The 23,929-nt window shown below is 42.9% G+C and overlaps 1 protein-coding gene across 3 annotated transcripts in view; it reads right to left on the reverse strand.

Annotated features, from left to right (window-relative positions):
• Positions 1–1,375: 1,375 nt before the first annotated feature.
• HELB (helicase (DNA) B) overlaps positions 1,376–23,929 on the reverse strand; it is a 60,422-nt gene continuing 37,868 nt past the window's right edge. For 2 of the 3 annotated variants that reach the window (XM_014544926.1, XM_014544928.1), the window contains exons 8-13: positions 19,119–19,200; positions 18,443–18,502; positions 17,102–17,312; positions 15,861–16,004; positions 8,505–8,984; positions 1,376–2,978 (exon numbers count right to left, since the gene is read on the reverse strand). In XM_014544926.1, coding sequence (XP_014400412.1) covers positions 2,874–2,978; positions 8,505–8,984; positions 15,861–16,004; positions 17,102–17,312; positions 18,443–18,502; positions 19,119–19,200 — 1,082 coding nt within the window. In that variant the 3' untranslated portion in view covers positions 1,376–2,873. The remainder of the gene's footprint in view (positions 2,979–8,504; positions 8,985–15,860; positions 16,005–17,101; positions 17,313–18,442; positions 18,503–19,118; positions 19,201–23,929) is intronic. The other variant, XM_014544927.1, reaches the window with a different exon arrangement.

Raw genomic sequence — 23,929 nt, forward strand, 5'->3', positions numbered from 1 at the left:
ACCCAGATTTGGTTCTGATTGGTCAGTTTCTATGCCAGTCAGCGTCTCCAGGCCTATCTCTGGGCCTGATCAGAGAGGCAGGGCTGATCAACAGCCATTCCAGGCTTCTGGCAAGCGGGATGAAGAGCTGATCTCTTGAAGACAGAGAGACATGGCTGCTGCTGAGGCCTGGAGAGAGAGAGAGCAGGGTCTGATTCTTGAGGCTGCAGATCACACCCAGATTCTCTCTCTCTCTCCAGGTTTTGCCAGCAGCCGTGGTAGCCGCTGGTCAGCCCTGCCTCTCTCTCTCCCTGAGAGGTCAGCAGGTCAGCCTGCTCGCCAATCCCCACCCACCGAAGCCTGCTGCTTGCGCAGCCTGGCATTCGTTTGAGCCTTCAGTCATTTTGGACGTTACAGACCCTGGCTCTTTATATATATAGATAATTTTAAAAAAAACAATTTTAAAATGGGAAAAGATCTAAATAGACATTGCTTCTAAGACAATGGTTCTCAACCTTCCTAATGCCGCGACCCTTTAATACAGTTCCTCATGTTGTGTTGACCCCCAACCATAAAATTATTTTTGTTGCTACTTCATAACTGTAATTTTGCTACTGTTATGAATCGTAATGTAAATATCTGATATGCAGGATGTATTTTCATTGTTACAAATTGAACATAATTAAAGCATAGTGATCAATCACAAAAACAATATGTAATTATATATGTGTTTTCCGATGGTCTTAGGTGACCCCTGTGAAAGGGTCGTTCGATCCCCAAAGGGGTTGACACCCACAGGTTGAGAACCGCTGTCCTAAGAGGACATGGAAATAGCCAAGAAACACATGAAAAGATGATCAACACCATTAGCCACAGGGAAATGCAAATCAAAACCACAATGAAATATCAGTTTACACCCACTACATGATTATATAATAAACAAGTCAGATAATAACAAGTGTTGGCGAGAATATGGAGAAACTGGAATCCTCACACACTGCTGGTATCAATATAAAATGGTGCAGCTACTTTGGGAAACAGTCTGTCAGTTCCTCAAAAGGTTAAACATAGAGTTACAGGAAGAGCCAGCAATTCCACTCCTAGGTATACACCTTACAGAAATGAAAATATATGTCCACACAAAAACTTGTACACAGATGTTCATAGCAGCATTAGTTATAATGGCCAAAAAGTAGCCTGGCCGGTGTGGCTCAGTGGTTGAGCATTGTACTATGAACCAGGAGGTCATGGTTTGATTCCCGGGCATACACCCGGGTTGTGGGCTTGATCCCCAATATGGGGTGTGCAGGAGGCAGCCAGTCAATGTTTCTCTCTCATCATTGATGTTTCTATCTCTTCTCTCCCTCTCCTTTCCTCTCTGAAATCAACAAAAAAAATATTTTTTTAAAAATAGCCCAAAAGTAGAAACAACCTGAATGTCCATCAACTGATGAATGAATCAATGTGCTATATCCATACAACAGAACATTACTCAGTGATAAAAAGAGATGAAGGCTCTTTGCTTCATGGCATCACTGAAAGCAAGAGGGTCACCTGAACTCTTCTGGAGCCACCTGCACAAATGAGCCAGGGGTCCCAATCATGCCCCATCAGCTCAAACCAGCAGTCTGATGGAGAAATATGGCCTCAGTATATGCTGCCAGTTTTTCCCGCGGTACATGAAGGACACAGGCTTCAAGTTGGATTGAGTGATTGTCCTTGACTGGATTACCCAAGACATCTACCCAATAAAAGAAGCAATGCTAGCTTTTTATACATAATTGTTTTTATCCCTTTTTAAAAAAGATAGATGAAACACATTGATAGATACATGATACAATATGAAGTCTGAAAATATTATGCAAATCAAAGAAGTAAAAAGAGCCTATTATAGAGATCAAATAGATTAGCAGCTGCCTAGGGCTGGAGGGGATGAGGGTATTAGAGCTAAGAGGTATAAGACTTCTTTGGGAGATTATATTAAAATATTCTAAAACTGATTGTGGTGTTGGTAGCACAACTGCAAATATACTAACAGCCACTCAACTGTGTAAATGGGTGATTTGTAGGTGAGTTTTATCTCAATACGGCTATTTTTAAAACACTGGGATAATAGGTAAATCTTAATATTCATTTTACTATTTAACAATAAATAAATCTCTAGAAAAAGAAAAATCTCTGAGAAAAATTTTTTTCCAAAGTAGAGTGTCTTCAAAACAATGTGCTCCTCCCAAAAATGATAATTACGTGACATGATAGAGGTGTTAGTTAATGCTATAGTGGTAATCATATTGCAAAATGTAAGTATCAAATCAACACATTGTACACCTTAAGCTTAGACAATGCTACACATCCACTGTATCTCAAATTAAGAAAATAAAAACCAGTGTGCTCCCAACTCAAAAGGGGTTTCCAGGAGGAAGCCCCGGTGAGGCGGAGCCAGCGCAGTGACGGAGCAAAGGGCAGCCTGGAGGGGCGACCACTTTGCGGAAGACACGCCGTCCTGGAACTGGGGCGGTTAAGATGCAGCTGCCGGGTATCTCTCCACCGCTTCATCCCGTGGGTGAGGATCACGCACAATGATCGTGGAAGTCAGTAAGGCATTATCCTAAAATAAAACACTTTTTAAAGTGCAGGGTTTTAAAAATATATATGACATCATTTCCCCTCATTTATGTCCAGTGCTATCAGTTCTCATGATGATAGGTATTGAAATCATTAAGGTTTTCTTTGATCAAATGAATTTAAAACACCTGCTAGCACCAACACCTTAAAAGAGAACTCCGGTTATAGACATCCTCTTTTATCTTGATACTCTGAAGTGATGATGTTCATTTTGTGTTGAATGGAAAAAAAAAAAATAGACAAATGATTACGAGCAATCCGAAATAAAATTAAGTTTCTTGATTATCTGTGGGTTTGAAAAGTCGCCTGGGGGTTAAATTATTTAGTTTCAAATTCTGAAGTCTGGAAGACACTTGTGGAGATGATTCTTCCATCTATTGGGGAAAAGAAAAGAAAAAGGTTAGTTTTGTAAAAGTGTAGTCAGTCTGCCCTCTGCACTTCTTTTCCCCCTGACTGCTTCTGTGGGAGACGACACACTCCCCCATCGCTGGGAAGACGCAGACCACAGCAAGCAGGGTCTACTCCTTCCTGTGGGCTCACGTCTGCCTTTGCTCGCTGTGGTACCCCAGCCCCAGCTCTGGCACTGGCATGGAGAAGGGACTATTTGCTGAATGAGTCCATATACCTAGTTTCCAAAGGTGTGGACAGGGCCCACTATATATGCTGGTGGGCTCCCGTGCAGCAGTGTGAGTACAAAGCAAGGGGGTGTGGGCAGCCCTTGGCACTGCATTCGACCCTTTAGAAACAACACATCTCAATACACCGAAAAGCCTACAATCATGAAAACACAGAGGCTCCTAATTCACCAGCCCTGAAGCTTTCAGTTCTACTCCACGTTTCTAGGGATTCTTGTCAATGCCACATGCTTCCGGCAAACCCTGTAAGGAAATCCACAGCAGGAGCGCGTGGCTGCGCGGCTGCCCTCCTGCCGTGGCATCAGTCGGCACTGGGCCGTCACTCTGCTCACGGGTCTTCTGCGATGCTGGCCTCAGCCGGAGGCAGCTCCGAGCTGAAGAGGGATAGCGCTGCCACCTTCTCTGGGCACCCCCACAGAAACCACAGCCACACCCCATGTTCCTGCTGAGAAATACATCGCCAGGCACTCTTAGAAAAAGATCCTTTCCCTGGAGCTGCCTCGCTTTCTGCTCCGGTCAGAGCCTTACTTACCCCATGGCCTTACTAAGAGTTAACACAGTTCATTTCAGAAAAAGAGATGTTTTGCTGAGATGGAAAGTCCACATCCCATGGAGTACAGGCAGAAGCTGAGAGTCAGCAGTGGGCCTGCTGCTACTAAGAAGAAAAGAAACTTTTCCTCCCCACTATGTCCAACTGCATCACTTTCCCCACGAGACCTGTCCCTCAGCCTCTGTGCCCAGTCCTGATGGATGGTACCTGGATCCACCTGGACGCCCAAGCCAGAAGCCTGGAGTCACCTTCAGGCCCAACCCCCCTATGTAAGTAACTGACTAGTAAGTCCCATCGACTGTACCCCCTCAGCATCTCTTCTCCACCCCACTTGACTTAGGGTGTAATCATTTTGTACAAGTTACTCAAAGCATCTTTTTGCTGGGAACTCAGCCCCTAGCCTCTGCCTAACCATCATCTACTAAACTCCAGTCAGAGTCACCTCCATAATCGTCAATCCAGATTTCCAACGCCCCGGGCTCTCCATGGCTGCAGCGGATGTACTCTCTGTAGAGGAGCCCTCTCCGCCGACTCTCCCACTGTCCTCAGCTCAGCCCCGCCCCGCCCTTACATGTCCTGCTCCAGCCACAGTTCTAGACTGGCATTGCCTAATGTGCCAGTCCTTCCCAACTGGACCCTCTGCCGGGCACACGCCCAGTGAACTGCTTAACTGTCGCGTACCCTTGTGGGGTCAGAAGGCAGACGTTTCTCCCCGGAACTCGGCCTAGGAGAGGCGGGTTCTGTGGGCACTTGCTCCCCTGGGCTCCCACAGTGGCCCGCTCCATCCCGGCTTTACTGCTCAGCCCTGGACGCCTGAGCCTCGCCCCAGCAAGCCTGCTGCCGGCACAGAAAGCAACTTAACCACCCAGGTAATTCATAATCAACCTTTTTTTTAAAAAAATCACAAAATGATATTATCCAAATTGGATCATCTGATTCATAAAACTATGGAACTGACTGGATTATTTCTAAAAACAAAAATAGGTCCCAGTAGACGTTTGCTTCCCTTATACACATTCAAAAGGGTCTTTTCTTGCCTCTGAAAGGGATTCTCAAAGGAACTCGCACAGCAGGGGCTACAGAACACGTAGGACTTGAGCACATGAAAGAACCAGACTCTAAGGGTCGGTTTATTTAAAGGTCGGAATGCCACATATTCACAACTCCTAGCACAACCACCAAGTACTTCTGAGCTATTCCCGTGGGATCGGCATGCTGCCCTCAATAAGCCGCACTTACAGTTAAACTGGCTGCACGTGCTGTACACAGGAGAGTGCTGGTTCGGAGAAAGGGCGGGTTTCATGAATTAAACAGAAACTGAGCTCAATTCCACTATGAAGAGAGGCGGAGGTCATCAGCTGAGAACACCACCCTCCACTCTACCCAGCAGCGCACTGCGCCCGCTCCGTCCGGCTGCAATGGAAGAAGCGTCCCTGTCCCCGACTGTATCTAAAGGCAACACCTACACACACTCGTGATTTTTCCCATCTGACCCACCTCCGGACACCATTCCTGCAATTGCCCGTCTCCGAATCATGAATTCCTTGTTCTCCACTGGACCATGCCAGCAACACCCTAGGATGCCTTGATGCGCCCTCCAAAATAAAGAACTGCTCCCCGACCACAGGGCGTCCATCCAGACACAGCCCTCTCTCTGCTGCACAGCCCTCTCTCCTCAGAAACGCTGCCGCCACGGCTTCCCCCACGCGCCCACCTCCTAGTCCCTCCCACCACCCCGCTTTTCCTTCTCCCTCCCTCACACCTTTCCAGGCCCCTTGCTAGTACTTCCTCCTCTGCCAGACCTGTCTGTGGTCTCTCCTGAAATTAACTCTCCTAGTCCTTTAAGTACCACTTTATGCAAATGACTCCCACATGGACACTGCCCACCCCAACCCACCATGAAGCCCTAACCCCCACACCCACCACTGCGCACTCCAATCCACCCTGAGGCCCTAACTCCCCACCCACCACTGCCCACCCCAATCCACCCTGAGGCCCTAACTCCCCCACCCACCACTGCGCACCCCAATCCACCCTGAGGCCTTAACTCCCCCACCCACCACTGCCCAACCCAATCCACCCTGAGGCCCTAACTCCCCCACCCACCACTGCGCACCCCAATCCACCCTGAGGCCTTAACTCCCCCACCCACCACTGCCCAACCCAATCCACCCTGAGGCCCTAACTCCCCCACCCACCACTGCGCACCCCAATCCACCCTGAGGCCTTAACTCCCCCACCCACCACTGCCCAACCCAATCCACCCTGAGGCCCTAACTCCCCCACCCACCACTGGCTTCCTCAATGAGTCCACCTTACCCGGCTCTTCTCAAGGCCTTGCCATCCCAGGAAGCGGCCCTGCCACTCACCAAGTTACTTCAACCAGAAACCCAGAAACCAGCCTGGATAACGTTTTGTTTTACCCCCTCACATCTAATCAGCAGGTCATGTTGACTCCATCTGCAGAATGCATCCAGCATCTCTCTGCTTCTCATCACCTCCCTGCTCCTCCCTACACCTTCCCTAGGACAGCCTTCTGACTGGCCTCCCTGCTCCTCCCTACACCTTCCCTAGGACAGCCTTCTGACTGGCCTCCCTGCTCCCACCGCACTTTCCACAGTTCACTCTCCACAGCAGCACACGGGCTGACTGTAAGCACACAGATGGGTCACAACTGTGCTAAAGCTCCAGCGCATCCCCATCTCCCTCCCACGGCTCCGCCATCTCTCCAGCATCGCCACCTACACACCCTCTTCCTCACCCACCGGCACATCAGCCGCTTCCCTTCCAACAAGGCCGTTCCCTCTTCAGGCTTTGCCTCTTCTGTATCCTCCACCTGGAAGCACTTCTCTGAGCCTCACGGGGCTGTTGGTTGATCAGCTCACATGTGCTCTCCTCAGTAAGGCCTTACCTGACCCCCATGGCAAAGTAGCACCTCCTGCCGCCCTCCCCCTGCTCCCACCATTCCCTACCTCATTACCTTTCTTTTCGTCATAGAATCTTTCTTGACCTGAACATTTTATTTCTCTTGTATTTACTGCCTATGACCCACTGGTAGACTGTAATGTCAACAAAGTCAGAGAGGGGTCTGTTTTCCTCCCTCCACATTTAGGTCAGTGACCAGAAGAGGATCCAAACTTCCATCAAATGCTAAACGAGGGCAGGCAGAGAGAATAAGGCATCCAAACCAAGTCGCACAGCAAAAGCCAAAAGGAAGAAATGAGAGTAAGTTTGGTTCATTTCAGTGAATGAGGACTAGCTGGACTAACGCAGGAATAGAGCAGTGGGAAATAAAATGATGCCGAGAGCTGGAGTCAAACTGTGCAAGGTCTCAAATGCCAAGCTAGACAGTCTGGAACTTAAGTGGAAGGCTTTTAACACAGGAAAGAGCTGAGCACTTAAGGGGGTGAATTTGGTAATGAGGTGCAGAGTGTTCTAGGAGGATGGGAGTGAGGGGGGGAGGCAGCGGGTCAGCAATCATCCGAGAAAATGAAGTAAGGCTCTAAAATTGCCCAGACTTCATAGAATGAAAGAAATTCCTGAGAGCTACATTTTGCAATAAATCTATCAACTGGAGGTAGAGGGCGAAGGCAAGGTGAGTCCGGCTTGTGTAACGGAGAATGCTGTTTGAGGTGGAGAAAGCAGAAAAAAAGAGTCAGATGCTGGGCTGTGGTCCCAGAAAGTCAATCCCAGGAACAAAGCTGCAGCCTGGGGAGCCGGTTCGTCCCTCCCCTTCAGTGTAAAGAGCATTCGGGGAAGCACAGCCTTTGCCCCCACCCGGGGCCAGCAGTGCGAGAGTGGGGGCTGTCACTTACCACTGAGTCCCCAACACCTGGAATGCAGTGGACAGTTGAGACTACTGGTTGACAAATCATTAGTGCAAAGGTGACAGCTGAAACCTAGAGAGTGGAAAGGGTCCTCAAAGGAAAGAAGAACTGAGCCCTGGAGAGGTGTGTTCATCAGAGGGAGGGAAGATACGACACAAGACGGGGAGTGAAGAGGTGAGGGGGCGATGAGACAGAGGTGGGGGAGGTGTGAGATAAGGCACCACTGAAAGGAAGGGGAAAAAACACGGAAACTGCGGCAGCGTGTAAAACTACTAGAAATGTCAGGGAAACAAAGAACAAGACCTAGGGGTCAAGAACAAGGTTGACAAGGTGACTGGAACCAGCCGCTTCCATGGAGCTGTGAGGAGACGAGTGAGACCAGGCCTACAACAGGGAGGGGAGGGTGAGAAGGATCTGCAGAAAGAAGGTGCAGCAGACAGAGTACCAGGGGGCCTCAAACTTTTTAAACAGGGGGCCAGTTCACTGTCCCTCAGACCGTTGGAGGGCCGGACTATAGTTTTAAAAAAAAACTATGAACAAATTCCTATGCACACTGCACGTATCTTATTTTGAAGTAAAAAAACAAAACGGGAACAAATACAATATTTGGATTTGCATGTGGCCCGCGGGCCGTAGTTTGAGGACCCCTGGAGTAGCCTCTCCTGCAAGCCCATCGCTGAGGCCGCCTGGCGTGCCAGCCTCGGGCTGAGAGAGAAACCACCAGGACCAGCAGGGCAGCAGAGAGGACGAAACAGACGTGAGAAAACGCTGTTTCAGTCCTACAGCCAACGCAACACGGACAGAAACGCACAGCGCCCCGGCACACATCAGCAACTGCTGTGAGCGGCATTTAGGTAAAGCCTGAGCACGTGAGAACATCACTCCTACCATGCGGACTTTGCTGGGACTTTCATCAGCCATGGCACAGGTTCTTTTGGACCCTCGCGGTTGGGATGGATCATCGCCTGCATTCATTTCACCAGGGAAAGGTCCTCTCCACCCGCCAGGGCAGGCGAATGCCTCGAACGCAGCCGCAGAGGCCTGGCCATCCTCTGTCACCGAGTCAGCGGCTGCAGGGAACGGGGATGCTGGCGGCAGTGTGCTGGCGCCTCTGCTGTCCTCGGGGCCCTTGGACGGGGATGCACCCTCCGCCGGAGACTCAGAGCTTGAGGAGAGCTGGTCTTGCAGAAAATGTTTTAAACGAGTTTTTCTGCGGACGTTGTTCCTGGAAATTGCGCTCCGGAGCTGAGCCTCTTCTGCAATGACGTACACTCTGCTGCGGCCGCGGGTCACCGCGGTGTACACGTGCTGCCAGTCCTGGCGGCCCGCCTTGCCCACCGCGTAGACGACGGTCTGCTCCTCAGACCCCTGACAGGGAACAACGCACGGGGGACTTAGTACTGCGCACAGGCTCGTGTCTTCAGCCCACAGAGGTAGAGGAGACAAGTGCGCCCAGCACCGACTACCGGCCGGGCTGTTCCTGCGGATGGGGCCCAGCCCCCGCATTCCCCAAGCACTCGCGTTTTCGGATTATGCTGCGAACTTTAGGTCTCACGGATCCACAGCTGGCTTGTAGAAACCCAGAAATAAACTTTAAAGTCTGTGTGCAGCGCCAAATAATGGAATAATTTAAAATGATTGTATGAGCTTGTGTATAAATGTATTATCCCACTCTTACTTTATATTACAAACGACACACATCTTAAAAATCCAGTGGTCGAATATATATACTATATTTACTTATATAAATTTATATCAAGTATCTACATATAGATACATGATATACTACGTTGCAAACATCAGATACTTTAAAAATATAACTTTAAAAATTGAATAAATATATATATTTTATATGATTACAACTCTGTAACACAAAATAAAATTACTCTGATCCAAAAAAGTACCTATAAAATAAACATAAATATGTGACAAAACAAAATAAATCACAAAAAAGGAAGGCAATTCTATCAAAATTATAACTAGACTGTCTCCAAAATGAAAGGCCGATGGATCATTTTTTTGTCCTACTTTTCTGTATTTTCCCATTGTTGAACCATTCATTACTTTTTTCAAGATAAACAAAAGTTTAGCAAGACAAGAATGGTACAGGCAAGAAAAATGCCAGATGTCACCATTAACTGAGAAAAGCATCGTTTTGTAGCTATTCTTAGCCCCTATATTTTCTGCGCCAACATGAACTAAGAAGTGGTTTGAACCATTATCTCCCCTAACGTTCCCACATTTCCCTGCCAAAAGAAGAATTGTGGGGAGACAAATGACTAGATGGGCACGTGGAAAATACAGATCTGCAGTTAAAACAAAAAACAACCTTCTACACAGCAAGCACTTCTATCCCCATAGACACCAGGAGTTTGAACTAACTCTTCAGATGATAAAAGTCTGACAAATGCTACCTTCCAGTGCTGCTCAGTCTCAGAAACTGACTTAAGTGGTACTTGATTAGAGAAATGCTAAATACATTCAACAGATACACAGCACCACTGCTCCTCTGGACTTTACACTGTGTATTCCTAAACAGGTAAATGTCTACCTAAACTGAGCTGAGTTCTTATTCCTCATTTAAGTAACATGAGAACAATCCCAAAGCCTCATAATCAGTGTCCCTGGACTCACACTTGCTACATTCCGCTGCCCTCAAGGCAGCTACAGTGATACTTGTAAAATGCAAATTCAATCACAGAGACTCTGCTTAAAACCCATTAATGGCTCTTTTTATTTTGTAAGGGATCCCACTGTATGGGAGATATTTGCCAATGATATATCTGATAAGGGGTTAGTTTCCAAAATACATAAAGAGCTCATACAACTTAACAAAAAAAAAGACAAACGATCCAATTAAAAAATGGGCAAAGGACCTAAAAAGACACTTCTCCAAAGTGGACATACAGAGGGCCAAGAGACATATGAAAACATGCTCAAAGTCTCTGATCATCAGAGAGATGCAAATTAAAACGACAATGAGGTATCTCCTCGCACCTGCCAGAATGGCTTCCATCAACGAATCAGCAAACAACAAGTGCTGGCGAGGATGTAGAGAAAAGGGACCCCTAGTACACTGCTGGTGGGAATGCAGATTTGTATAGCCACTATGGAAAAAGGTATGGAGTTTCCTCAAAAAATTAAATATGAAACTGCCATTTGACCCAGTGATCCCACTTCTAGAAATATATGCTAGGAAACCCTAAACACCAATCAGAAAGAATGTATGCACCCCTATGTTCAGAGCAGTGCTATTTACAATAGCTAAGATCTGGGAACAGCCCAAGTGTCCATTGGTAGATGAGTGGATAAAAAAGCTATGGTACATTTACACCATGGAATCCTATGCAGCAGTAAAAAAGAGGGACCTCTTACCCTTTGAGACAGCATGGAGGGACCTGGAGAGTATTATGCTAAGTGAAATAAGTCAGTCAGAGAAAGACAAGTATCACATCATCTCACTTACATGTGGAATCTAATGACAAAATAAACTGACAAACAAAATAGATCCAGAGATATGGAAACATGGAACAGACTGTCGAATCTCAGAGGAAAGGAGGAGGTAGTGGAGGGGGTGGGGTGGGGGGAAGAGATTAACCAAAGAACTTATATGCATACTAGAGGCACAATGCACGAAATTCATGCAAGGGACTTGGCCCTAGCAGCCCCGGCCCAAGGCAACCGCGGCAGCTGCCTCAGCCCTCACAGCTTCTTCTGGAAAGTCGTCCAGAAGGTCCGGAAGGATGTCCCGTCTAATTAGCATATTACACTTTCATTATTATAGATATGCATAACCCATAATGCATAGACAATAGTGTGGTGAAGGCCTGAGGAAGTGGGAAGGGGTGAGAGGAGGATCAATGGGGGAAAAAAGGGTGACATCTGTAATACTTTCTATTTTTTAAAATATATTTTTATTGATTTCAGAGAGAAAGGGAGAGGAGGAGAGAGATAGAAACATCAGTGATGCGAGAGAATCATTGATCGGCTGCCTCCTGCCCAGGGATCGAGCCCGTAACCTGGGCATGTGCCCTTGACCGGAATCGAACCCAGGATCCTTCAGTCCTCAGGCTGACGCTCTATCCACTGAGTCAAACCAGCTAGGGCAGCTGTGGGCAAACTACGGCCCTCAGACCGGATCCGGCCCGTTTGAAATCTTGAGTCAAAAAGTTTGCCCACCCCTGAGCTAGGGCCATCTGTAATAGTTTCAACAAAGATAAATTAAAAAAAAAAAAATTAATGGCTTCCAGGATCTCAAAGTCTCTCCTTAATATGGCTCATATGGCCCTTCAAGAGCCAGCCTCGGCCCTGCTCCCCTCCCTCCTTTCCCCTTTTCATTCCCATGAGCTACGCTGCCTCTAGCGCAAGGAATCTCTCCGTGTTTCTGCCCGTGCATTCAGTCCATGGCCTCCATTGGGCTCACTTCTTGCCCCGTCCCTATACTTTCCAGCACCCTGTACTTCCTCTACCACAGAATTCTTATCAGCCTGGGAGGTACCTTCGTAACTGTATTCCTCAGTGGACTGTGAGCTCTGTGAAGGTGGGACCACTTCTATTCTGCTCACTGTTCTTTATTCTGTGTCTCACTGAGTAAATGATGATAAAAATTACAACATCTTGCCAAAGGTGGGCTCAGAAGGCAGGACAAGGACTCCTAGCTTTTCTTCAATCACCTGCTATAAGCCACATGTCCATTTCTTTAAATCTTCTTTCAATTATTAACACTATTATTAACTTCTTAGGGAGGCACGCTTTGTACATTTACTTTTAATTATATACACATCTATTCTCTAAATTTGTTCTAAAACTTACAACTTGTATGAATCGACACAAACCATTAATATTTAAACCTTCATTATTTTATAGACTGAGAATCTGAAAGTCTATATGGACTTTAGCGTTGGGTCCAAAAACCTTTTTCTGTCAAGGGTCAAAGAATAAATATTTAGGCTTTGTAGATAGATGGTCTCTACAGCAGCTACTCAACTCTTCCTGTACAGTCCAAAAGCGGTCACAGCCAACATGTAAATGAATGTGACTGTTCCCATCAAACTTTAGTTACAAAAACAGGTGGAGAGCCAGATTTGGCTACTCTACTGACTAACACATAGTCCTAGAAGGCGCGTGGATGTGACCTATCCTTCTAACCCCCTCCCCCTCATTACTTCTCTGACCTCATCTCCTGTCACACCCACACTGGCCTCCTGGCTGTTCCAACTCTTCAAATATGCCAGATAGGCTCCCACCTAAGGACCTTGACCTTGGCTCTTCCCTCCACCTAGAATGTTCTCCCTGATACCCACATGGTTAACTTCTTTACCTCTTTCAAGTCTATACTCCAATGCCACCTTCTCAATGAGGCCTATGCTGACCACCTAATTTAAAATTACAACTAAAGCCCGGTGGACCATTGTCCTATGCACCGCAAGATTGCTGGATCGATTCATGGTCAGGGCGCATACCCAGGTTGCAGGTTCAATCCCTGGTCAGCTCACACAGGGAAGGCAACTAATCAAAGTTTTCTCTCCCACACTGATTTTATTTTTTTCTCTTTCTCCCCCACTCCCTCCCTCTCTACTTCTAAGCATGTCCGCGGGTGAGGAAAAAATAATAATAATAAAATAAAATTATAACTGCACCCCACCCCTTTTCCATAGCATCTACCACCTTCTAAGATAATATGTAGTTTACTTTCTCTCAGAAAATACAGCAAAATGATAATGAGATGGAAAATAAAAGGGATTGATAAGAAACTGAGATAACCACTTCTGGAGGTCCAACATAACTGAGGTTCTAGAACAGCGATTCCCAACCTGTGGGTTGCAACCCCTTTGGGGGTCGAACGACCCTTTCACAGGGGTCACCTAAGACCATTGGAAAACACATATATAATTACATATTGTTTTGGTGATTAATCACTATGCTTTAATTATGTTCAATTTGTAACAATGAAATTGGGGGTCACCACAACATGAGGAACTGTATTAAAGGGTCGCGGCATTAGGAAGGTTGAGAACCACTGCTCTAGAAAGACAAAACAGAGGAAACTCGGGACATGAGATCTTAAAGAAATTATTCAAGAAAATGTCCTAGAACTGAATGATATGAGTTTTCAGAAGTATAGAGACCATGGAAGAAATTTCTCCAGGATCTCACAGACACAAATACTGCACATCTTCAAAAATGGTTGTTGTTTTTATCTAATAGAAACAGTCAACTGACTGTTTCTCTCTTGTTTAGGGGAATTTAAGGCCAAATCTACCTTAAGTTAACATCTTAAATAATTTTGCTATTTGTCAAAAAGAAATTACTATTGGTGCAATGCTATCCACAAATACTGCACATCTTCATAAATGGTTGTTGTTTTATCCAATAGAAACAGTCAACTGACTGTTTCTCTCTTGTTTGGGGGAATTTAAGGCCAAATCTGCCTTAAGTTAACATCTTAAATAATTTTGGTATTTGTCAAAAAGAAATTACTATTGGTGCAATGCTATTAACTTAAGTCTATACTTTGGATTTCACCAGTTTTTTCACTGTGCCTTCTTTCTGTCCCAGGATCTACTGCATTAGCAAGCAAATAGGTTGGTGTGTGTATAAGCATTCCAACCCACTCCTGGCAGGAAACCTTCACCATCTTTACCTTTATTTTCCACTTGATGTCATTTCTTTATCTTTTTTAAATATCATGCTGAATTGTAGGCATTTCTGTAGCTATTTCAAATTCTTTTTGGAACTGAGATGGGGTAAGTATGACACCATTCACTTCAAAAATAAAAATCCTACACTAATTAGTGTCTGCCTACTCGTAGAGGATATAGGCTGACCTAAATTTTTCTGCATAAAAATGGAAGCTGAGGAAACTTCAATCATTAAAACAACATTCCAACTTCAGAGAGGGGAGCTCAAAACAATGAGCTAAATAACAGAGCCACTAATAACTTATGAAAATTTAAGAGCATTAAAGTAGAGCTTAAAAGTAAGTTGCACTAACTGCAATGTGGTCCAAGGTTAGACTGGGTGAAGAGTATATGGGAACTCTCTGTGCTATCTTCCCAACTCTTTCATAAATCTAAAATTATTCCCAAATGAAAAGTAGTTCCCGCCCTAACCGATTTGGCTCAGTGGATAGAGTGTCGGCCTGCGGACTGAAAGGTCCCAGGTTCGATTCCAGTCAAGGGCATGTACCTTGGTTGCGGGCACATCCCCAGTGGGAGGTGTGCAGGAGGCAGCTGATCGATGTTTCTAACTCTGTATCCCTCTCCCTTCCTCTCTATAAAAAAATAAAAAAAGATAAAAGTAGTTCCCTCAGCCGGTGATGCTCTGTTAGTTGGGCGTCAGTGCATGCTATAGGAGGTCATGGGTTCCGGGCACATACCCAGGTTGTGGGCTTGATCTCCAGTAGGGGTTGTGCAGGAGGCAGCTGATCAATGTTTCTCTCTCACTGAAGTTTCCATCTCTCTCTCCCTCTACCTTCCTCTCTCTGAAATCAATAAAAACATTTTTCTTTTAAAGTGGTTGCCTCACAAGGGTGGAGAAAGGGGAAACATTTGTCAAAACTCATCCAACTTTATAATTATAATATGTATGCAAATTATACCCCAATAATAGTTGATTACATAAAAAAAATAAGCAAGTCACAAAAATCTATAAGCATTAGAATACCATTTTGCACACCTTGATGACACTGTTTCTGTGTGAATTCAGGGGCAAATTCAGAGCAGAAGCAACTTCTGACGGGGGTAGGAAGGCATGGGACAAGGGCAGGAGAAGTGAGGCACTTGCTTAGGACATAAAATTTAAGAGGATGCCAAGAAACTCAGCAATCAAGATAAATATTGTAATATAATATTTTTAAAAAGTAAAATTTAAAGCAAAAAGATCCATGATGATCAAAATATCAAAATTTTAAATAAAGACAAGATCAATAACAGTGCCATGCCAAGCAACCCTGGAGATGGACGCAAGAGGCCAACTCAGTCCTGCTGGTCCTGACCCTCTACCCCTGGTGGGAAGGGAAGGCCTGAGGATGAGGCTTTAGCTAGCAGGTCTTAGCTCCTCAGAAAGACAACTCTGAAGAAAAAAAGAGTAGAAAGTTTACATTTGTGTAGCATTTTCTGTGCTTTTGTACATTTTGTTTCCTAATTTAAAAAAAAAAAAGCAATAAAAATTAGGAAGAAAATAATATAAGGAATTCTATGGCTTGGCAAGCTATTTAAACAGCTTCATAAATCTGATTCTTACCTGAAAAGTGTGAATGGTTCTTGCCCATGCATGTCTTATGTGACAAAATTTCATTAGTTTCTTAAAATCCACAGTTACTTCCAAACCAGCCATATTATCAATGGTCAAATATCTTCTCTTTCCAAAAGTTACATCAGTTATATCCTGTCATCAAAACAAAGAACTATTTTGTATGTGTTCAAATATGCACACTGCAAAGATATTCTATGGTTGGACTGAACATCATATGCAAACACCTTATGAGTAAAATAGCATGTATATTCAGTATAATTGTTAAGAATTTCAAAAGGCTTAAAACCTATGCTTGAGCACAAACTGAATACACACACACACACACACACACACTCACACACACACACACATATATATATACACACACACACAAATATTTTAATAAACACAAATGGAAATTTTTGGTCCTTGAAACTTAACTAAATTTGGCTTTCTGGAAAAGTATGTGTTGTCTTTCTTATTTTGAAGTCTATACATTTTATTTCTTGTACTGACTATGTAAGTCTGCATATACTCTTTGCAAAACTACTTTTAAAGAATCGGCTTATAAGTTTAAGAGAGTGTTTCTACAATGAGAACAAATTCAAGGTGACTAGTTTTATAGTTTCTATATTTAAGCAGCAACCAAGGAAATTATGCTTTGTAAAATATGTCCTTTGTCCCTTGATTTTGTTACTCAAGCACTTCAAACTTACTAAAAATGTTTTTCACAAAGTCTTCTAGAAAATGGAAGAGCCCGGCCAGAGTGGCTCAGTTGGTTGGGCATCATCCTGTGCACTGAAGGTTTGCCGGTTCGATTCCTGGTCAGGGCACATGCCTGGTCGTGGGTTCCATCCCTGGTTGGGGTACCTACAGAAGGCAACCCATCAAAGTTTTCCTCTCACATCGATGCTTCTCTCTCTCTCTCTCTCTCTCGCTCTCTCTCTCTTTCTCCCTTCCTCTAAGCATGTCCTCAGATAAGGATTAAAATACATATATATATAGAGATATAGATATAGATATATAAAAGCCTTCATTTTATAAAGCCAGCATCACTCTGACACCAAATCAGACATTACTAGAAAACCACAAACCAATATTCTTCAAACATGGATGCAGAAATCCTTGACAAAAAATTATGGAAGAAGAATGTCAACTCTAATATGGCTGGATTCTGATTCAATTATAGAGCAATAAAAAAAATCTACCTCTAATAGGTAAAAAGGTACTATTTTTCTATTATCACTTACCTTTCTTATGAAAAATATTTCTCCATTACAGAGTCGAATACCACTTTCAAAGTCATGCTTATTTTTAGCAACACCATGAGGCACACCATCTTCTAGTTCATTACTTTTCTGACTGTTGAAGTTATTTTCAGGCAGTAAATCCGAGAGATATGCATTCCTGGTACAACAAATTTTATGGCCAACTCCAAATATAAGTCTATTCTTATGGTCTCTGGGTTAGAAAATGACAATATTAAGTTTGGAAAACCTTAATTTCATTTTGTTTAAGCATTAACTCCTACTCAGATCCAATCTGATGCTCAAAATAATTTCCATATTTTCTTTACTCCACTTTTACTCTCCAAAGTTCAACAAGGAATCAGACTCCCACAGGTGTGGTCTGATTACCTACACTTTCAAACTCAAGACCACTGCCCAGCCAAATTTTTGTTAGAAATCTTGGCATAGATGCTGATGTCTCTCTTTCCCTCTCTATTCAAAAAGTTACCAAATATCTTACTGATTCCACCTTTTAAATTCATCCTCCTTCTGCAGTGACTCCTATCACTACCCTATTTCAGGTCTTACAGCACTTATATGTACTTCTATGATAATAATTGTAACATATTAAAATAATAGCAGCAAATTGAATAAACGCTGGCAATATGCCAGTTACTGCAATAAGTGCTGTAGGCATATTATTTCATTTATCCTTACTACAACTCTATGAGGAAATCCTGTGTAAGTACCCTCTTTCATATACCTGCCCAAGATCAGAGTCACTGGGATCCAGAATACATGCCCCCAATCTCGTGCTTGTTAACCCTTTCATAGGTTACCTAACGTGCTGTGTATGTGTGTGTGTGTGTGTGTATATTCCCTCAACTAACACATCTCTCAGTTTTCTGCACTTAATAAGTAGAAGGTGTTGATAAATGTAATAGATATGAGTTAATTTTTCCTGTGTTCATAGAATGGCTTTTCTCCACTCATATTTCTCTGATCGGTGTTCACTAAGGTACTCTCTGCATGCAGCCTGTTGCTACAGTTCTTGGACACACTACGCACATATTAGAATGTGAAAAATTCTCCTGAATTCTCCAAGCTCATCTTGCAGAAGCTGGAGTTTGCCAACCTAGAAACCACAAGGAAAATTTGACTATTTTTTTTACTACACTGGTTACCAAAAAGTCAATTCCTAAGGTATATATGATATTTAATTGAAGAGATCATCTTACTTCACAAATGAATAAAAAAACATAATGTTTAAATATGTGGCTACAGTGATCAATGTCAAAACAAACAAAAGAAAAGTGAGTCAAGGTAGGACCATCCCCAAAGTTCCTACTCTTTGGTGCTCACTTGTGTCGGAGGCCTGTGTAGTGCTTGCAACAGCAGTCGTTGATGACATCACAGTCTTGCCTGAAACACATGAAAATGCAAAGGTCACCTGAACGGTTTTGTGCTTGTTTCTGTTACCAACAATATGACATAATGGATTCTAATAAAAGTCTCCAGGACTTTCTCCAGGAAAAAGTATTTTGTAAATTTGATCTTAACATAAACCTTTGCCCCAGTCAGAGATCCTGTGAATTTCTAAACATAATATTTGGTAGAAAGAGCCCTGCTTAGAAAATGCCCTCTGCATGTCTAACAAAGAAATACCTAAAATCAGAGAGAGAATTAACAGTGATGAACTAGAAGAAACTCTCATTCTGCCCTGGGTGGTGTGGCTCAATTGGGTGGAGCATTCATCCCATCCACAAAAAGGTTGAGGGTTTGATTCCCGGTCAGGGCACATACCTAGGTTGCCGGTTCAATCCCCAGTCAGAGTGCAGGTATGGGAGGCAACACATCAATGTTTCTCTCTCACATCAAGATTTCTGTCTTTCTCCCCCTCCCTTCCTCTCTCTCTAAAGCCAATAAAAACATGTCCTCGGAGAGGATTAAAAAAAAAGAGAGACTCTCATTCACACAGTACCTATATTAATAAGAAGATTTAAAGGCTAAAGACATTAAAATATTGCAAATGTTTTACCTTCTAAATGCAATAAATTGTGATGTTTCTGCACACTCTAGGTCCTTTTCTTTGAGTAAAGTTTCAACAGCAGAATATAAATCTGACAATTCAAGAGAAAACAGTTAACATGGAAAAGCACCAAATTACAACACTGTAGAAACGAATTAAGAACTGCTGCTAAGGGGTGCAGGAAAACATCTCCCCAAACAGAATACAAGTTCATCACAGGAACATCAACCTCATTCCCTGCATCAGCCAGAGCAACAGAAGAGTGTGGAGACAGGGTTCCAGACACCCTGTCCTCAACAGAGAGGCCAGCCACAAGCCAGCTCCTAGTTCGTAATAAAATAACTGTGTATTCATTGATGATTTGTGAATGCTAAATTTAAAATGTGAACAAGAGGCCCGGCCGGTGTGGCTCATGGTTGAGCATCAACCCATGAACCAGGGGTCACGGTTTGATTCTCAGTCACAGCACATGCCAGTGTTGTGGGCTCGATCCCCAGTAGGGGGCATGTGGGGGGCAGCCAAGTGATGATTCTCTCTCATCATGGATGTTTCTGTCTCTCCCTCTCCCTTCCTCTCTCTGAAATTAATAAAACATATTTTAAATAAATAAAATATGAACAAGAAGACAAAAATATGAAACAGAATTACTAATGTAAGACTTCTTTCTGTTTTAAGCTCTGGTAGTACTAGTGGTAGTGAGTTAAAATTTGAGAACAGCTCTGCGTATTACATTTAAATGTCATCTTCATAACATTCATATAAGGCACATATTATATCCAAGGCTGATATTTAGTGAATACATACCAGCATAAAATCTATATATATAGAAGGCTAAGTGTCCATCCGTCTGACTGGTAGCTATGACACGCATTGACCACCAGGAGGCAGATGCATCCCCTGACGTAGGAGCTGCCATGACGTGCACTGGCCATTTAAAAATAAACGGCACCTGGCACCGACAAACCAACACTTGGCTTCCCCCAAGTGGGACACGGGCCCCACCACCACCCTGGAGCAACACCTCACCAAATCGCAGCCAATGCTGCCAAGACCCCACGGTGCAAAATGCGGCCCACAGCCCAGCCCAGCCCAGAAACAGTGGCTGTGGGTGCTGGGTAATGATGTCACGTAGCAATGCCCTATCCTTGTTATGAATGTGAAACTGAGGCTTTTGGAAGCAAAGGTACTTTTCCAATGGAAACTGGAGTAGGATCATTGACATTGACAACATTCACTTACAACTTGTCCTTCCTCAGAGCACCAAGAAGCAGGCTTCCTCTAAGCTCTCTTAGCAATATTACAAAACACAAACATCTCCCATGAGAGAGAGAAGACATAACAATTTGAGTAAGAACGCTCCAGCTGTGTGCCTTTCCCTCAGCAGGTGAACCACAGGAGAATGAAGAAATCAGGCCTTGGGAGGCCCTGCTCCAGGAAGACTAAATTAGCTGTGAGCTAACACCTCATTTTTCAGATGGAGGGAGGATGAGCACTAAAAAGTAGCCAATACTCAGCTCATCCCGGCCAACCCTGGTCTTCCAGAACAGGAGTTGCCAAGGTCTCACAGAGCTCAGTTCTCTTCTACACATACAGGATCATGCTGCTTTGCTCCTCACTTATTTCACTCTCTCTACATCCCACAGATCAATATGCACATCGTATTTCATTGGTTCTACGATATGTGTTTGGCTCACATTTTAGCACCTCTAAAATTCTAACCCAGCTATGAAGCCTGTCTTAGGTCTTTGTACTCTGCAATAATGGAAATAATTTACTCAACAACCTAATTAATTATTAATGAAAAAGCTCTGTATGCCTCTCTAAGGAGTATTTTTTCAATTCTCTTAAAGAGAAGACTAATTTTCCAGCTGAAGTTTGTAATAAAGATAGAAAAACAACATCAGTTAAGTTTTGCTACCATTCTGAAACAGACAATTTTTCAAAGTACATTTTCATTAATATAAAGAAGGGGTACCAAAAATAAACTAACCATATTTTAGGTAGATCTAAATGGAGTGGCAAAGAGGCCAAGTTACTTAACCATCTATATCTCATTTTCTTCATCTGTACTAGTACCTATATTAACTAAGCTGTTGTGACAATAAATACTATCTATTCATTATTCATAATATATTTAATTTAAAAAATATCACAAAACAGTGTGCAGCTTATAATCCAATTTATGTAAAACTAAAATAAGTAATATATGTTGTTTTTGGATATGATGTTTAAAAGGTTAAACACCAAGCCCTTACCTTATATGTGACCTTTATGGGGTTGTCTTGAGGGAAGAGGCAAAAGGAAGATTACTGGGAAATATTAATTTTTACTTCAAATATTTTGGTATCATTTGACTTTTTTAAGTTATAAATTATTTCTATAGTTTAAAAAAAACCCAAAAGGCATTAATAGAAGGCATTAATAGAAGATTATGTATTAAAAAGAAAACAGAATATTGTAACACATGGTGACACACACAAAGGAAGAAAGCCTTAAAGGTAAAGTTCTATCACTTAATGTCACACACAGAGTGAAAGTAGCTAAGTAGGAAAAATATCCTTCAAGAACTGTGCCAACTATAATAAATCCTCAATAATAATCATTTAAATTTTCACTCATTCAACTTTGAATAAGCCATTATACTACTACAAAAAGTTTTCTAAGTTTATAATAGAAATAAAGATAAAAAGGTTTAATCTATTTAAATAGGTTCATTTGGAATACCTTAATATCTATTATTCACAAAAAAACCTAAAATTTATGTAGTGCCTCAAAACTGATGAATGGCCTCAACCCTCACAACTGCTCCACAGGCCCTGTCTCTAGGATTCCCATTTTACAAACCATTAAGTGATGTGACATGAACCATATACATAAATAAGGGTGAAGATTTCCTATCCCATGCTCTTCCTCAACCCTGTCATAGTGTCCTCCTAATGCCCATAAATAGAAGTGATACTTGTCCATTTCATAAGAAAGAGGACAGAAATATTAGGACTCAACTTGGCAACAGCCGACAGCCATTACTTTTGTTTCACAAATATATCAAAATAACAAATGCATTTACTTTTCCAACTGCTACGAAAGAAAAACTTCATTAAGACATGCCTTCTTGTGGGGTGGTGAGGGCCTGGGGCGGGGGGCGGGGTGTGGACATGGGATGGAGGGGGTCAATGGGGCAATACTTTCAATAATAAAGATTAAAAAAAAAAAAAGACATGCCTTCTCCTGAATAACTTGGATTACTGGAGCTTTGTTTTCTTTTCTTTTATTTTAAACTAATCATCTACACCCATTTATCCTCTCATCAAATATTTATTGAGCTCTTAGTATGTATATGACAACAGCTAAAAGTCTAAAAATCTAAAATTCTAGGAATGGCTGGAAGATGGTTACTCTCAAACTCCATAATGCCCCATTCCCACTCCAATCAGGTCTTTCCTCCCCCAGCACTGCCACACCTCCCCATAATTCAGCAACTGAAAGATTAACCCTGGCACGGCAGGGGCACCCATTCCCAGAGTGACTATACCCTACCAGCTAGTAAATAGTTCGACTATCACCACCACTGATTATATCCTTGTTATGAATGTGAAACTGAGGCTTTTGGAAGCAAAGGTACTTTTCCAATGGAAACTGGAGTAGGATCATTGACATTGACAACATTCACTTACAACTTGTCCTTCCTCAGAGCACCAAGAAGCAGGCTTCCTCTAAGCTCTCTTAGCAATATTACAAAACACAAACATCTCCCATGAGAGAGAGAAGACATAACAATTTGAGTAAGAACGCTCCAGCTGTGTGCCTTTCCCTCAGCAGGTGAACCACAGGAGAATGAAGAAATCAGGCCTTGGGAGGCCCTGCTCCAGGAAGACTAAATTAGCTGTGAGCTAACACTTTATTTTTCAGATGGAGGGAGGATGAGCACTAAAAAGTAGCCAATACTCAGCTCACCCCGGCCAACCCTGGTCTTCCAGAACAGGAGTTGCCAAGGTCTCACAGAGCTCAGTTCTCTTCTACACATACAGGATCATGCTGCTTTGCTCCTCACTTATTTCACTCTCTCTACATCCCACAGATCAATATGCACATCGTATTTCATTGGTTCTACGATATGTGTTTGGCTCACATTTTAGCACCTCTAAAATTCTAACCCAGCTATGAAGCCTGTCTTAGGTCTTTGTACTCTGCAATAATGGAAATAATTTACTCAACAACCTAATTAATTATTAATGAAAAAGCTCTGTATGCCTCTCTAAGGAGTATTTTTTCAATTCTCTTAAAGAGAAGACTAATTTTCCAGCTGAAGTTTGTAATAAAGATAGAAAAACAACATCAGTTAAGTTTTGCTACCATTCTGAAACAGACAATTTTTCAAAGTACATTTTCATTAATATAAAGAATGGGTACCAAAAATAAACTAACCATATTTTAGGTAGATCTAAATGGAGTGGCAAAGAGGTCAAGTTACTTAACCATTTATGTCTCATTTTCTTCATCTGTACTAGTACCTATATTAACTAAGCTGTTGTGACAATAAATACTATCTATTCATTATTCATAATATATTTAATTTAAAAAATATCACAAAACAGTGTGCAGCTTATAATCCAATTTATGTAAAACTAAAATAAGTAATATATGTTGTTTTTGGATATGATGTTTAAAAGGTTAAACACCAAGCCCTTACCTTATATGTGACCTTTATGGGGTTGTCTTGAGGGAAGAGGCAAAAGGAAGATTACTGGGAAATATTAATTTTTACTTCAAATATTTTGGTATCATTTGACTTTTTTAAGTTATAAATTATTTCTATAGTT

The sequence above is a fragment of the Myotis brandtii genome, unplaced genomic scaffold (genome assembly GCF_000412655.1).
Source record: "Myotis brandtii unplaced genomic scaffold, ASM41265v1 scaffold389, whole genome shotgun sequence".
Taxonomy (NCBI): domain Eukaryota; kingdom Metazoa; phylum Chordata; class Mammalia; order Chiroptera; family Vespertilionidae; genus Myotis; species Myotis brandtii.